The sequence below is a fragment of the Oryzias melastigma genome, linkage group LG6 (genome assembly GCF_002922805.2).
Source record: "Oryzias melastigma strain HK-1 linkage group LG6, ASM292280v2, whole genome shotgun sequence".
Taxonomy (NCBI): domain Eukaryota; kingdom Metazoa; phylum Chordata; class Actinopteri; order Beloniformes; family Adrianichthyidae; genus Oryzias; species Oryzias melastigma.
Genome location: NC_050517.1, coordinates 33,538,111 through 33,555,138, shown reverse-complemented (window position 1 = coordinate 33,555,138; position 17,028 = coordinate 33,538,111). Strand labels below are relative to the sequence as shown.

General features: G+C 37.3%; 2 protein-coding genes and 1 long non-coding RNA gene across 3 annotated transcripts in view; 2 read left to right on the top strand and 1 right to left on the bottom strand.

The window, feature by feature from the left end:
* Positions 1 to 2,242, top strand: part of parp12a (poly (ADP-ribose) polymerase family, member 12a) — a 14,355-nt gene extending 12,113 nt beyond the window's left edge. Inside the window, exon 11 of the mRNA XM_024282423.2 lies at positions 1,922 to 2,242. Within this exon, the coding sequence (XP_024138191.1) occupies positions 1,922 to 2,178 (257 nt within the window). The 3' untranslated portion in view covers positions 2,179 to 2,242. The remainder of the gene's footprint in view (positions 1 to 1,921) is intronic.
* A 1,546-nt stretch (positions 2,243 to 3,788) lies between these two features.
* LOC118598901 lies at positions 3,789 to 12,099 on the top strand. Its single transcript, XR_004948131.1, has 2 exons — positions 3,789 to 4,029; positions 10,477 to 12,099. It is a non-coding gene; the product is annotated as an uncharacterized LOC118598901 (long non-coding RNA).
* tbxas1 (thromboxane A synthase 1 (platelet)) lies at positions 5,626 to 13,992 on the bottom strand. Its single transcript, XM_024282463.2, has 14 exons — positions 13,939 to 13,992; positions 12,895 to 13,043; positions 12,694 to 12,787; positions 12,488 to 12,540; positions 12,318 to 12,414; positions 12,118 to 12,234; positions 11,858 to 11,946; positions 11,638 to 11,786; positions 11,433 to 11,563; positions 11,027 to 11,362; positions 10,863 to 10,951; positions 10,654 to 10,791; positions 9,080 to 9,242; positions 5,626 to 6,654 (listed from the first exon to the last, which is right to left on the bottom strand). The coding sequence occupies exons 2-14, from the start codon at positions 12,993 to 12,995 to the stop codon at positions 6,556 to 6,558; spliced, it is 1,656 nt and encodes a 551-aa protein (XP_024138231.1). The 5' UTR covers positions 12,996 to 13,043; positions 13,939 to 13,992; the 3' UTR covers positions 5,626 to 6,555.
* Between the last annotated feature and the right edge of the window lie 3,036 nt (positions 13,993 to 17,028).

The window sequence follows — 17,028 nt, the reverse complement described above, 5'->3', positions numbered from 1 at the left end:
TCTGGAGAGTCTTTCAATGGTGAAATCGCTGCAAAGTTTCCATGAAAACGGAACATTTGAGGTTTAAACGGAGCAAAGAAAACTCCCAGAAGTTTCCTCACATCTCTGCTGTTGGTTTCAGGCAGAAGGAGCAGATGCAGGGGAAGAACGGAGGGAAGCTGGTGGACCAGAGGTACCTGTTCCACGGCACTGAGGAGGCTCTGATTGAAGCTATATGTGAGCAGAACTTTGACTGGAGAGTTTGTGGCGTCCACGGAACGGCTTACGGCAAAGGTACAGTCGGATAAATCTGTCACCCACACATGGATTTCCTCAGAAACTCTTACAGTTCCGATCATTTTATGATCCGTTTCCAAAGCCTTTCCAGAGGTCTTTAATGATGATGATGCAGTTTTTAGCCAAAATGAAAAAAACGTGTGTCGTTTTAGTTTCTCCAGAGCGGCAAGAATTTATTAGAAATTCACCTTTGAGTTGTGGGCGGGGCCAAGTAGTTAAAGGAGCACACCTCTTTCAGCTGGAACTTGTTGAAGACAGGAGACAACTGGAAGATATACGGTATTCTTCATCTAAAATGAAAGTTTTTTTTTTTGCTGATTATCACTGGTAAGGGGATAAATTGAGCGTTGTGTTAGTCTGGGGGCGGAGCTTACAGCACAGAGTCTTCCTAGAGGGAGCTGTTGGCAACGATCTTGCATCAGCACGTTTCCAACCGCTCGTTTTTATGGGTATGGGAGGGGCTGGTGCAGACAGTGCAGGTTTTTAGAGGATTCCTCTTAAACGCATGAATGAATCAAAATGCTGTTTTGGGGTTATTTATAGTGAGGAATGAACAGTAAAATGCATTTAAACCTTAAAAAGTTGAATTTTTACGGTAGGGCCCCTTTAAAATCAGACCAAAATTAACCATTTTATGATCATTTTTCTGTATCTGCTGAGCTGTATCTCACAGGTTGTGTCCGAATTCCCCCCTAATCACTACATAGTGCATTCGCCATTTCTACTGCTGTCCGAATCTACTCATTCCAAGATCGAGTGCACTCAAAATTTCCCAGAAGTCTTTGTGGAAAAACTAGCGTGCATTGATGCTCTCTGAATTAGCAAATATAGACCACAATGCATTGCGGTTGAACAATTTTGAGCAAAAAAAACATGTTTAAATGTCATATTTGAATAAAGTATCCACATTTTCACCTTCAGAACACAGTCGAGTCATGAAATAAACATAGTGAAATGTTCGTTTTTGTTCGATCTTCACTTCGTAAAAATTGATGACGTCATATCCGGTGTTTAAAAACGCAAGAAAAGTAGTGAGCATCGTGTCTGAATTACCTTTAAAATCTAGGACACTATATAGTTTTTTTTAAGGGGGGGATTCAGACAAAGCCGTAGTTTACAGACCTTTCCAATATGGCGTCGCTCTTTACACATCTTGAATAATGCTAACAGGCTAGCGTAGCGTCCCTAATCTATATACCTCATTGGGTGGGACTGTTAGCATGGAGCAACCCCACCCCCACTTCAACTTCCTGTTGCTGAGAGCTCTATGTTCACATGATCCCAACAGCTTTTCCTGATACCAAGCTAGCATTAGCGGTTCAACAAAAATAGCGAGCGATATCAGAGCTACCCAAAGTTCTGATCCAGATTCCAGCTCAGACAAAGACGTTCATGGATCTGTTTGTCTGGATGCATCAGAAAGGGGCGGAGCTGGGAGCTTGTGGCCCAGCCCAGGGTATTTTCTATGTCACAAATATGATCTATTTCAAAGACCAATTTTTGTCTTTTTTAATTTTTTTTTATTTTTATTTTGTTTATAAATGTCATCTGAAAAAAGAACATTTTAAACACAGTTTCCATTGGAGTCAATCTTTCAAAGAGCGTCATGAACAGAAAAAAAGAAAAACTCATCTCTGTGTTTCAGGGAGCTACTTCGCCAGAGACGCCTCCCTCTCCAACAAATTCTCCAAGCCCAGACTGGGTTCAAACAAGGTCATGTTCGTGGCCCTGGTCCTGGTGGGGGACTACACCAAAGGGCAGAGCAGCTATGTGCGGCCCCCGGTGAAGAGGGGCAGCAGAGATCTGTACGACAGCTGCGTGGACTCTGAGAGCAACCCCAGCATCTTCGTCGTGTTTGAGAAGCAGCAGATTTATCCCGAGTACATCATCAAGTACGTGTAAAGGAAACCGGTTTATTCTAGAGGATGGCTCTTAGTATACAAAAAAAAAAAAAAAACATTTCAAAGTTATTAAACCAGTAACAAAATGTTTGATTGAACTGTTTTAAAAGAAAAGAGTCACAGATTTATCCAGTTAAAATCCAGTTTATTGATGGATAATCTGACACTGAAGATCCTGCTCCCAGGATGTAGATGCAGATCTTCATTCAGAAAAAAGGGACGAATCTTCATCAGCTCCATATCTAGCGCTGCTGCGGCAGAGAGGTCAGAGTTCACGCTCCGAGATACCTAAATACCTGTGGAAGCAAGCGGCCTCTGAGGCTCTGGAGAGGAGGAGAAGATCCTGAACTCAGAGCCAAAATAAACCCAGATTTGAAGGTCTCTGATGTGTATTTAAACCGGTGAGGAAGAACAAACACACAACAGAGGTTGAATGATGGAGTCAGACAGGAAAAACAAATCTGATGGAAGAAGGGAGGATCCAGACAGATCCATTCTAGTGAAACTCTCTCCTCACGAGACAGCCCAGGAGCTTCAGTCTGATGGATGTGTAAAAATGTCCCAGGATGCATCTCAACCAAATTCAATGAACTGTAAATCCATAGAAGATGTTCAAATATCAGAAAATGTCATGTTTTCACAATAAAAGCACAACTTCTGATTAAATTGTCATTTTTCTGATTAATATCCTCTTATTTTGGACAGAAAAAATCTGTTTGGATTATTATTTTGGTTGCAAAAATAATAAAAACATAAAAGCTGATGGTAATGTCTCTTTTTTTAAACTTCCTTATGTCACTTTAGGACAGCGGTCTGCAACCTTTAACATTTAGAGCCAGTCGGGTCAGTTTTTCACCGACCAAAACCCAGTAAGAGCCACAAACTCTTACGTCACCCTAAAGAATAAATAAGACACAGATTTGTATTTATTGTCATAAATATATTTCTTTCATATAAATAAAATGTTTTCGTTTTTTATAGAAAACTGTTCATAGCTTTTGGCAAAGATTCACATGATTTCCTTTCAAAATAAAAGACTGTCACAAAGGATCACCTGAAAAAAATAAAAAATATAGCAGTAGGTAATGTCTTGAGTGATTTATGAATAAAAAACTAAACCTGGTGTAATTTATCAGTAAATCTAACTAATGAAATCAGGGATAATTAAGTGAACCTTCTATAATTTTTAAACCATTCCACACTTTTAAAATCCTTGAATTTAGCTAAAATATAGACAAATTCCAGAGTACCTTCGGTATGAAATATCGTTGTGTTTTCTACTGTAAACAAAAATCTGTCAAAATGTTCAACTTTAGAAAACTACAAAACCAAATGGATTGTTTGAGCATTGTGAGTATTGTAGTCAGGAGCCTAAACTGTAACTTAGTTGAACAAAGTTTGATTTATCTGTTTTGTTCTGATAAATGTAATGTGTAGTTAAAAATCTTTAAAATTGAAAACATGTAAAGATTCTTAAATTAGAGAGCCACAAATAAGGGTCAAAAGCCACATTTGGCTGGTTGCAGACGGTTTAGGATCTCCACAGTCCATATTTTGTTTAAGTGGGCGTGGTTCCATCAGGTGTTTCGTGACTTCAGGTGTGCACGTGAGGATTCCATTTTCTGTTCGGATTCCAGCATGAAAACACGTTCAGCATCATCAAAGTCTTCATTTAAAAAAAGTGAACATTTGCACCAGGTGAGACTTGAGCGCGAGGGCTTCACCTGCGGAGCACGTGGAGATGGAGCCTGAACACCTCGCAGGTTCAGAGACTCACAGACCGGGATCTGATGGAGAAAACAGCGGAACCGAGCCGGCTGCAGATGATATGGACGGTTTCCGGTCATTTCGGGTGAGTCCAGTGCGAATCAAAGCGGAATTACCGAAACGAATCTTTAGTCCCACGTGACTCTACGCTTTGACACAAAACCGGGAAAACGACGAGGATTTACCGACTCACTAATGCTGCTGAGCATTCAGAAAATTGCATTCAGGAGCAATTTTCATTATTTTAATATAATATAAACGATTTTCTCCTTAATTCAGACTAAAGTTTTAATCTGAAACGCAACAAGTGATCAAGAAAACTTCATGATTGACAGCAGTGTTGGAGATAAAACTACGGTGGCCGGGAAGTGCAAAACAATCGCATTTCCCGGCCACGTATAAAACCCACTACAGTACATGTAAATTCAAAGGCTTCATTGTTGATTTCTCAGTTTAGCATCAGTTTATCTAAAAACTGTTTAAATTAAGATCATTGAAGCTGATTTTACATTTGTTAAACTCTGAGCTAATATTTCAGCTACATGCTAGCTATTTTGGCCAACCTACGTTTTTTTTTTTTTTTTTAAATCTAATTTCTTTGGCATTTAGCTAATATTTTAGCTGACTATCAGCTTCAGCGTTTTCAGTTATTAGCTTCAGTGACTTCAGGTATTAACTTCAGCATTTTTAGCCATCAGTTTCAGCATCTTCAGCGGCCAAATTCAGCTCACAGCATTCTCACTAGCATTATTACAGGTAATGCTATATATCTACTTCATAGTTATGTTGCGTGTACGGCGCGGGGAGGCTGTCCTGTTTGAGTTGGGATTTATTGAAGACAGGAAGATGTACGGTTTGATATTCCGAATCTTAAATTTATTTTTTTTTTCTGATCACTGCTCAGTGGAAAAATTGAGTGTTGGTGTTAGTCTGGGGGCGGAGCTGTCGGAGCATATTCTTCCTGGAGGGGGCGGTTCACATCGATCTTACGTCGGCACGTTTCCAACCGCTTGTTTTCGTGGGTATGGGAGGGGCTGCTGCAGACAGTGCTGGTTTTTAGAGGATTCCTCTTAAATGCATGAACGGATCAAAATGCCGTTTTGGGGTTTTTTATAAAGAGGAACGAACAGTAAAATGCATTTAAAACCTCAAAAAGTAGAATTTTCATTGTGAGGCCCCTTTAAAATCTGCACGACTTTACCAACAAAACACTGAAATGTTGGCGGTACTTCAATTATTTTCTGCAAACTGCATGTTAAGAAATATAGTTTTTTTTCTTGCCAAAATTAAAATGAAACAAAAATGTCTGAGCTCTGTAAATACAAATCCAACAGTAAACACAGAACAAACAATAAATGTCATCAAAGTAACATTTGATTCTGGATCAATCGCATCAAAACACCCAAAAATAGAGAAATGGGGATTTTTTAAAAATAGAATATTTGTTAAAATAAACCTTTAAGTCAATAAAAAGAAATTAACTTATATCGCGTGTCGTTAAATGTATTAATTTAGATAAAATGGCTGCAAAAAGTGATACAATTTTAATAAAAGAAAAAACTGTGAAGCAGCTATAAATGATTCATTTAATAAATGTTTTACTGAAACTAAAGCAGAACAAACTTTTAGGAAATGAAACACAAATGACTCAGAATAAAAAGAACGTCTTCCACCAGAAACATGTTGATTTAATTGTGTTGTTTTATTGGAATTTAGAGGTTTTGACCCGTTTATATGATTCAATTCATTCAGAAACTTTTTACAGCAAAATGATCCCAAACAAACTGAATGTGGAAAACATTTTTAAAATGTTGGTGGACATGAAAATGAATATTTTTAAAGGATATTTAAAGAAAAAATGATTTATTTTCTGATTGAATCTAATTTATCCTTAGGATATTTAATTTATTTAGAAAAGTGGTTATTATTTAAATACAATTTTTAAAGCTGATGCGATCAGTCGCCTTAAAAAGGTGATTTTTGTTCCAGATGTGTCAGGATGGGAGCAGCTACTCTGAGGAAAAATGAACATTTATTCTGTTACAGGAGCGACCCGGGAAGGTCCAGCAGGGTTAACTATATTTAATCATTTCAAAAATGATTTTTTTCCCTAAAATGTCACATTTCCATCAAACATCTTACTGTAAACCAAAACAAATCATTAAAAAATCTGAATTTTCAGAATAAATGTACTATAGTAAAAGTCAATCAAACCTACAGAAGGACTTTGCTTCAAAGAATGTTTTGTTTGTTGTGTCTAAAAGCAGCTTTTCTATTGATTAATATAAGATCCAAACTCTGCACATGACATAACTGTAGCTACATGTCACAGAATACGATTTATAATATTGTTTATTCAGCAGCGTTTTACATTTCCGTCCATTTTCTTGATTTAAGGCAGGAGAATTTGAAGGTTCTGGTTTGAGCCGGTCCATGAGATTCCTGCAGGTCTGCTCCTTTAAATGTTTCATCAATGTTTGTTTATTGGAAGTTTTAGCAGCAAAAATCTGTTTCTACCAACAGCTGAAAGCTCCGTCCTTCATTAAAACACTCTCTTTTTAATGACAGAAACAAAGTTTTTATACATTTCTTCTTCTGAAGGCGAGTTGTTCTAATCGTCCGCTGGAGAATCTGCTTCCCTTTTAGTAAGTTTGACGAAAATGCCGTTTTTGGGTCCCAGAGTGCTTGAAGACTTCAGCTCCAGAGGAACCTGGAGGAGGAGAAACGGTCCAATAATTATGGGAATAAGAACACAGACTTCAGCAAAGAATCCCTTTTTTTCTCTCCAATACAGTATTTATACAGACGAGGACAGAAATTAAGCCCCAAACTTCTACATTTCCCACAATGAACCACAGAAAATAAATTATGATCTAAATCACAGACCAGCAACGTTTTTAACTCGACCTTTAAATCGACTCACAAATGTCTGAAAACTGATCTGATAAGAACCAACAGCAGAAGAAAAACTTTTAAATCATTTATGACTGTTTTTGTTTACAATTAAATCATATATTGGTGTGAATTAGTATCATTCACACCATAGTGATTCTCCTGATCCTTCCTGTACGTTTGTTGGAACGTAAAAACTCAGTCAAACTTTCAGTGATTTCAGCATCCTGGTATTAAAACGTTCAGCTTGTTCAGGAAAATACTGCTTGTATTTTTGGTATTTATAAACTAAATTTTGAGCAAAGAATGCCACATAGAAAATGAATCAGGAAGTCTTCAAATCTCAAATTTTTAGGTAGATCAGCAACAAACTTTTAAATATATTCATGGGCTTTGTTTAAATCTTTTATAGTAATTTTCCAAAAAATTGGAGTTTACCCAATATTTTAGCAACATGCTAATGTTTTTGGCTAATTTGTTATTTACTGAGGTTTTTTTGAAAGCTAATTTAGAGTTTAGCTTCTATTTTAGCAATATGCTAACATTTTGGGCTAATTTAGTTTACTGAGGAATTTCAGGCTACTTTAGAGTTTAGGTAGTACTTAACGATGAGCTAGTCTTTTGTTATTTTGTATTTTTAGCTAATTTGATATCCTGATGCTTTTTTATGCTAATCTGGAGTTTAGCTAATATTTTAGCAACATGCTAACGTTTTTGACTAACTTAGATTCCTGAGGAATTTTAGGCCATTTTGAAGTTTAGCTAATATTTAAGCGACAATCTAGTCTTTTTATTTATTTATTTATTTTAGCTAATTTGGCATCTACTTAGGTTTTTTTGGGATAATTTGAAGTTCAGCCCACATTTAAGCAACACACAATTGATTTGCAAAATTGTCATTTAAAGGGAATTACTAGGCAATTTTACTACAAAATAATAATAAAAAATAGGTCAACTTTAGAACACTTTCAAAGTTCTCTAATGAAATTTCCAGTCTTTTAGCATTTTGTAAATAGCTTTTGCATTTTCAGTAAATCTATGCAGCAATCAAAGTAAATTGCGTCACCATTTTAAGCATAAACTTTCAGCAAAAATCATTCACATTAGCATTATTGCAGGTAATGCAACTTTTCTAGTTATTGTTTACTTTTACTGCAAAAACACAAAATTTCACCAAACATTTTGTCTATCATGGATTATTAGGGTCACCAAAAAAAAAAAAAAAAATTTACAAGAAAAAAAATCATAAATTTAGCCTGTGACTTTTTAAGACTTAAATATAGGCCTTTATTCTTGTAAATTTATGAAATTTAAAATTATAATAAAAAAAAGTTTGCAAGTAAACTGGCCCTCATACTCCATCGTGTATTTCACTTATTTGATTTAAGATGAAACAAACTTAGTAACTTTTCAGTCATTTGTATAAAGTTGCTTTACAACAACAAACCCTAAATTAAATTTTAGTCATTTGATCTTAAAAACATCTTAAATGAAGAAAAATCAGTCAGTGAAACAAGTTAGTATTTAATTTAAGTCATAATTTTAATGTGAAAGTGAACGTTCTTTTTCTTTTAAGAGACTTGCCTGATGTAAAGAAACTGGAAAGCAGTTTTTTAATAACAAAACAAATATATTTACTAATAACAAGGCAAAAGTTTAACTGTAAACATGCATCTATGCTTCATTTTTAAGATGAATTTATCTTAAAATGTTTAATTCTAATCTTTAAGATGATTGTGGTTTAGAAATGAGGATAGCTGGACGGTTTTAGCTCCAAAAAACTAAAAAGTGTAAAAACATGCCTACTTTAAAGTTATAAAATAAATAAACGCTTATCTCAAGACATATTTCCAATTACCAGATCAAAATATTTTAATATTAGTGTTTATAGCTAATTTCATAATTTTTTTTTGTTAAAAAGAAAGCAGAAAATCACAGTTTATTTTAAGAACATAAATGTTTCTGGTTCCTTTAACAAATTTGTTCCCTAATAAGAGAAAAATATTTAGTATTCTTTATTTTTAAAGCTTTAAAGGTTCTTGAACGTTGGATCTTTTAAGGTTTTTTTTAAGGACAACTTTATTTTTAACTATTTCCAGACTAAAATGAAGTTTTTCACTTCTATTTGGACAAACATTTATCCCTGAAGTTTGTCGTTTAGAGACGACCTTTAACCTTCACACCAAACAGGAAGCTGAGCTTCAGGCAGAAGGTTGTTCTAGAAAACTGATCCCTGAACTCACTTTGGTCTCGGAGCACGCCACGACGTTGAACCTGCGGAACAGGTGCGCTAAGGCGATCTTGATCTCCAGCTGGGCCAGCCTCATTCCCACACAGTTACGGGGTCCCGACCCAAACGGGAGGTAAACAAACGGGTGTCGGCTGGCCTTGGCCTCTGGAGTGAACCTGGGCGGGAAAAGGGAAGGTCAGGTTTTTAAGTAAAAAAAATAAAGCTACAGTACGGTGGCCCTGAAGTGCAAAATCACTCAATACAAAAAGATACTAAAGATCATAATGATTAGAAAAGCAAAACAAATAATGAAAAAAATAATAATTTTAGAAATAAAAAAAATTCAGATGTTTGAGTTTTTAAGAAGAGTGAAAACAAGAAAGTTTAACCTGAAGATGATTGATCAATCATGCAGTGGGCGTGGCCAGAAGCTTAAAGAAATGTTTTCGGTCAGAAGACATTTCTAAATAACTTCCCGTTGAAAAGCTGAACAAACGGGTCACCATCAGGTATGTCTCATATCAACCTTTTCCCGTTTCTTACTTCATGTCTTATTTATTTTTAATTTCATTTTGATTTCCCAAATAAGCTTTTTTTTTACACTTTCTAGAATTTTATTTATTTATAAAATGTGATGTTTTAGTTATTTATTTTTCTTTTTAAATAGTTATTATGGAAGCTGAAAACAGTCTTTCTTTAGGAAAAATATATTTTCTAGTGATAATGAGATCCACTCTCGCATTATCACGAGAAAACAGAGTTTGTTTCCTCATGAAAGCGAGATGATCTCGTTATCATGAGGAAACAAAATTGTGGGTCTCGCTTTCATAAGACTTGTGATAACGAGATGGTGAATCTCGTTATCACGAGAAAACACAACTTGTTTTCTCCTACAACAAGATAGTGGAACTTGTTAGCACAAGAAAACTTGTTCTCTTGTGATAACGAGATGGTGATTCTCATTATCATGAGAAAAACAAAATTGTGGATCTTGCTTTCATGAGAAAACAAAATTCATTTTCTCGTGATAATGAGATGTTGGATCTCATTATTACAAGAAAAAAGATTGTGGATCTCGCTATCATGAGAAAACACATTTGTTTTCTTCTGAAACAAGATAGCGGCACAAGAAAAAGTAAACTTGTTTTCACGTGATAACAAATTTGTGGATCTAATTACCATGAGAAAAAAATAATGAAACAAAAATTTATTTAACATTAAAAACGGTTAAAATAAAAGTAGGGGATGCCGTTTTTGGCTTCCGTAGGTTGTTGTGATCTTTAATGTGTGTTTAGGTTGAGTGATTTGTTGCCGTGCTTTAAGGCGAATGAACTAAAGTGAACAGATTCCATGTTTTTGTAATATCTGGTATTGACTGGTTGGAATTATATTTGACTTTCTCTGATGCAGGATTTTCCCAATCATGTTAGAGATCCAGGAATATCTTGGAAAATGGTTTGAATGTGGAACAAAGTGGATGTTCAGGATGTTTTCAACTGTTTTTGGAAGGAGCCTCATCATCACCACAAAGACTCTGTTTCTGATTCCTAAAAGTTCTCCTCCTGGACTGAGACAGAACCGGAATACCTCTCAGGGATGAACTTCTCCGGCTCGGGCCAGTATTCCGGGTCGTAATGGAGGAAGCCTGCAGGAATCTCCAGCGTTGCTCCTTTTGGGAGGCGCAGGCCGTTGACCACACAGTCCTCCTCCACTTCTCTAGCGAACCTGGATGGGAGGTTCAGCACAGCTCCATGACTCTGTGAACCCAGCACCTCCTTCTGACCACATCAGCTCACCTGAATCCAGGAGGGTAGAGCCGCAGCGTCTCGGATACGACCATGTCCATGTACTTCAGCTCCTGGACGTTGGTGTAATCAGGTGACTCCTGCAAATACAAGAGGGCGGAGTTACAATATGAAAGCATGAGAGACTAGTAGAGGAGCAGAAGACGACAACTCACATGTCTGCTGAAGAAGTCATCCACCTCCTGCTGAACTCGGCGGTGACACTCGGGGTGGGTGGCCAGCAGGTAGCAGGTGAAGCCCAGAGTGCTGCTGGTGGTTTCGTAGCCCGCCAGGAGGAAGATGAAAGCCTGCCCCACGATTTCATCCTCGGTCATCATCTTCTTCTGCGGACGTCTGAGCGCCGACTCCTCCGAGTGGCTGTTGTCTTGATCCGACGGTTTGGAGCTCGCCACCGCCTCGTCTCCGTGGTTCGAGGTGTCGAACTGGTCCAGAGACGCACACTCTTTGCCCGTTCGAGCGTCCAGCATCAGCTGCAGGAAGTCTCTGCGCCTCTGCCAAAATAAAACCCAAACGCTGGAGTTTTACCGTCGTCCCGGACAGGAAGAGTGAAGGGAAAGTCACCTGGTCTGGAGGCTGCTCTTCTCTCTGCTTGATGATCTTCTGGATGCTGTGGATGAAGAAATTACTCATCTGGTCTCGTCGTTTGTTTGGGATGAATCGCGCCAGAGGAGCCATGATGGACGGGAAAGCAACTGCAGACAGGAAACCGGCGCTGCTTTTACCTCCGAGCGCTCGCGTTCTGACGTAAACCTGCTCAGGGACTTACTGAAAAACATCATCATGGGCCTGAAGAAGGAAAAGGTGAAGAACATTTGGGCGTGGTGGACGAACGGGTCGTCGGGTTTGTTCTGGGAGTCCACCTGGGTAGCGAAGGCCACGCTGGCGATCACGTCCATGGTGAAAAAGCCAAAACACCTGCAGAGGCGCACAAACGGGACGCGTCACGCCCGAACAGAACGTCTTAACTCCGCCCTTTTCATGATTACCTGTGGATGTCGAAAGCCTGGCCGGACTCGGCGTGGGTGTTCAGGTTCTTCATCAGAACTTCTGTTACCGTGTTGATGAGCGGAACCATCTGGAAATAAAAGGTTATTACATTAGCGTTGTTTTAATTCAGATTAGAGGCACTTAGAAAATAAACTAAAGGACATCTGCTGACACCAGGAGGCCGTGTTCGCTCTAGACTTCCTCCAAAATGCACAGATTGAACAAAACTTTGATAAACAGACACAGATTCTCGTCTCACTTCTTTCATCTTGGCAGCGCTGAAGGACGGAGTCATGATGCTCCTCACTCTCTTCCACCGCTCGTTCCTCAGCGCCAGCAAACAGTCCACCATGGGTTTGGTGGCGAAGCGCAGAGTCTGCACACAGACACGGGACGGGGGGGTCACCCATCAAACCGGCTCACATCCGCAGAGCCGAGCCGCTCTGAGAACGTCCTCACCATTCTGTTAGGGAAGCTGCTGAAGTCCTTCACCATCACATGTCTGAGCAGGTCGGGGTCGGCTACCACCACCACCGGCTTACGGCCCAAATAATACCTAAAGCGCAGCACGAGGTCCGATCAGGAAAGATCTCCTTTTGTTTCGTTCATGAACAAAGTGTTTTTCTTACCCGCACACTCTGCCGTTCGTCTTTATAAGATCACTGAGGGGTTTAAAGAAACCCTAAAACAGGAAAAACAACATTTAAACAAAAATATATTATTTGATATTCATCATAAACTTTTGTTCAAACAAATCCTGATCTGATAAAACGGTGTCAAAGCTGCTTGACTTAAAAACAGAAGATTTTCAGTTTTAGTTTGAACTGAATCTTACCTCCCGAAACAAAAACAAGTTCCCGAAAAACGGCACCGGCTTCGGATGTTTGATGCCGTACCGAGAGAGGACTGAGAACGGATAGACGGAATACCTGAGGGAGAAAATGAAACTGAGTGACAATTCACCTAAACAAAGTCCTAAGAAATGCTTGTAAAATGTGAATTTATCCGATTTGTTTTCAGACTGGGTTGAACGTACCAGTAAAGAAGAACTAGAAAGATGAGGAGGAGGCTGAGAGTCACAGAGCTGCTGCTTGCTTTGACGTTGAACATCGTGAGAAAGTCAAAGAGCGTCTCCATGATGGAAGAAGACGCGTTAAACCGCCGCCGCAAACACAATAAAGGTTCCTGAGGAGAACAATTATGAAGGACGAGAGAATATTTTTAACCTTTACCAGACAAAAGAATGATGTAATAACATTAAAGTATGGAAGACATCGTTTCACCTAAAATAGAAAAACATTTTTTATTGCAGTCATAAAAAATCCCTGGATTTGACGTTGACGCACATGATTCTGTCTCTCCTGAACAAAATCAAACCAAAGGGGAAATCAATAATTTGCAGCCTTATCTTCAAACTCCAAACACATGAGATCCTCATAAAGATTTTAATGGAAAAAGGTAAAACCTGCAGGAGTTTTCAGGTCAGAGGTTTTGGGTTTGATGCTGTAACTCGGTCAACAATGAACTTGTCTGTGAGTCCAAAGCTGTTCAAAGTTTAATGAGAGCTCATGTAACTCTGGCAGGAGGTTTACTGGACGTGGATCAAGACAGAAATCCTCCCAAAATAAAACAAAATAAACAGTTTACAATGGAAAAATGATCATTTTGACTTTTAGAAACAGTCATCTTATCATATGTAACCATTGCTGTTAATTTGTTCAAACATGAAAAATACTTTTTTTTTTATTTAGCCAAATCTGATAAAATAGCGATTGTTTTTAAAGATTTATACGATCAAATTCCACAAAATGTTAAGTAAAATGCAATTTCACTACACAAATTATCATTTCAGTATTTATAAGTCTGTTTTAGGGGGGAAAAAAACAAATCTAATCTGATTTTATAGTCAATAGATTCATTTCCTGTGAATAACAAAGAACGTATTTTTCTCTGGTTTAAGATTTAAACTTTACGGTTTTGTCACAAACATCGAGAAACACTTTCTTTAATCTTCCAGCTTCATTCCTACATTTACTTCGTCTTTTTACGGCTGTTTTAAGGACGTTTCCGTGGAGCTCACCTGCCGTCTTCCTCCTGACAGAATGTAAACATTACCAAACAGCGGACTTCTTCTCTGCACGCCCAGCTGTTTGGTGCAGCGCTCCACACCGCCACCTGCTGGGCGGTGTCTGTAATGATACGTTGCAGAGGAATAACGATTTTTGAGTGATTTGTGCTAATTTACAGTACAGTACTGTTTTTGTGTCGTTAATTTAGACATTTCTCAATTTTTAAAAAAGTATATTTGGATTTTAGCTTATATTTTACTATCATGCTGACTGTTTTGTCAAATAACTTTTTAAAAGTTCTTTGGGCAAGTTTAGATTTTTGCTATTTTAGCATTATGCTAGCTATTTTGTAAAAAAAATAATTTTTAAAAGTTCTCTAGGCAAATTGAGAGTTCAGCCAATATTTTAGCACTATGCTAGCTGTTCTAGCAAAATTATTATTATTATTATTATTATTATTTTTTTTTTGGCTGATTTGGCATTTAGCTAACATTTTGGTAAGCTTTCAGCTTTGACCTATTCAGCATTTGGCTTTAACATTTAGGGCAATCAGTTTCAGCATTTTCAGCTGTTAGCTCTGGAATTTTTAGTGGCCACATTCAGATTAGAGCATTCACACTTGCATTGTTGCAGGTAATGTTATATGTCTAGTTGTTTTCTAAATTTCACCGGGCTTAGTATAAGGTTTTTTCTTCTTCATTTCCTTATTAGCAAATTTTTAAATGTTCATTGCTGCTTCCCAAAATGTACAAACACATACTATTATTAAATTAACTTTCAAAGTCTAGAAGAAGCTAGTTTTTGGTTGAATATGCTCGGATTACCTAAACATAAGTGATGGTTTTCGCCCAAACTGTTGAGAAATATCGTAAACAGACATCAGGATGATGCTGACTTAAAGCAGGCGGTTTGAAGTTCTTCCATTCTCCTCTAGAGGGCGCCCGCACACTGCATAATTCCTACAAGTTAACCTGAAGACGCACAGCTGACAGAAGATCCCAAAGATCGTCTCTGTTCTAAAGAATGCTCCTCACTAAGTTTTATTTACGTCCTCACACGTTGATTCTTATTTTATGTGCGTTAAGAACTAAAACAACAAAACTAAAGCGGTAAATGATGATTAGGATCACATAACTGTTAACAAACTCCAAAACGGACATTAACATGCAGAACTGTCTCCACTAGAATGAATGTTCGGACCAGAACAAAGACGGTGTCTGGCACTCTTCATGTTTATTGATTTCAGGAGAGTCAACATCTCAAATATATTTATTTTTTCCTGGTTGTGAGGTTGAAAAATGGGAGTTCTTTTCTTTGTTTTTCATCATTCTTTTGACAGATGCTGTTTTTGTTCTCAAGTTTTTATTGTTAGCAACAAAAATACAAGTAATTTATCTGACCTTTAAGTAAATAAATACCCTCAATTTTTCTTTTTTAAGCTCAATCCTTCATAAAAAAAAACACTTTTTGAGTTAATTGTGACATTATGAGGACGTCCTGCAGACTCTCATCAATCAGGAAGTTTCCCTTTGAATTTAGTCACTTTGTGCAAAGTTATGCACACAAAGCTGCTGACTCGGCACGTTCGCTGTTGACCTGCATTTGCATCGTAATCAGCCGTCATTCCTGTTTGCAGGATGTGCGAAGCAGAACGTTTGCACGCTTGAGATGCAGACTTCATCACCTGCAGAAGATCAGACCTTCAGAGGAGCTTCAGCTCCACAGTAAGAGCGGAAATACTATCAAAACTTCAAAATGGAACAAAAAAGAAACTGAAAAAAACGCCTAAATTAATGAAAGACAGTCACAAAATCAGCCGGCTATCATCTCAAAAATATTTCAAGGCTTAAAGATCTGATGGAAAAACTAGTGCATGTGTTTATCTTTAGTCGACTTGATTATTGTAACAGTGTTTTTACAGGATTACCAAAAAAAGCCAGACCTCTCCGCTCATCTGGATCCGGTCTTTTATCAGTCAGAGTCAGAACTGAACATGGAGAAGCTGCATTCAGCTTCTATGCTCCACAGATCTGGAACAGACTTCCAGAAAACCTTAGATCTGCTGAAACACTCAGTGTATTCAAATCCAGGTTAAAGACTCACCTGTTTTTCAGCTGCATTTGATTAATTTTGATGTATTCAAAAGTTTACGTCCGCACTGTTTATCTATGCTGGTTTTAAATTAAAATCTCTTTACTTTATTTTAATTTTATTTTAATGATCATATTTTTACTATTTCTTTTGTTTCTTTTAATGTTTTATGTAAAGCACTTTGAATAGTCTCTGTACATGAAATGTGCTATACAAATAAACTTGCCTTGCATAAAATATCCAAAACGGCTAGCATGTAGATGAAATATTGGCTGAACTCCAAAATAAAAAAACAAAAACAAAATTTAAAAACGGGGGAACAAAGGTTAAATTAGCCAAAACAGCTAGCATGTAGCTGAATTATTAACCAAACTACAAAACAGCATAAAATACGGAAAAAAGTCTAAGTTAGTTAAAACGGCTAGCATGGCATGTGTCTGACATATTAGCTAAACTCCACCATAGATAAAAAAAATAAAGGATTAAAAGGCTAATATAGTCAAAAGAGCTAGCATGTAGCAAAAATATTAGCTAAACTCTAAAATGGACACAAAAAAAACTGGGAAAAAAAGGCTAAATTAGCCAAACAGCTAGCATAGCATGTGTCTGAAATATTAGCAAAAACTATAAAATGGACCCAAAAAAATGGGGGAAAAAAAGGTTAAATTAGCCAAAACAGCTAGCATGTTGCTAAAATATTAGCCAAACTCCAAAATACGTAAAAAAGCCTGAATTAGGCAAAACGGCTAGCATGGCATGTGTCTGAAATATTAGCTAAACTCCAAAATGGACAAAAAAAAAGGATTAAAAAGCCTAAATTAGCAAAACAGCTAGCATAGCATGTATCTGAAATATTAGCAAAAACTATAAAATGGACCCAAAAAAAAATTGGGGAAAAAAAAGGTTAAATTAGCCAAAACAGCTAGCATGTTGCTAAAATATTAGCCAAACTCAAAAATAGTCTAAAATACTTAAAAAAGCCTAAATTTGGCAAAAGAGCTAGCATAGCA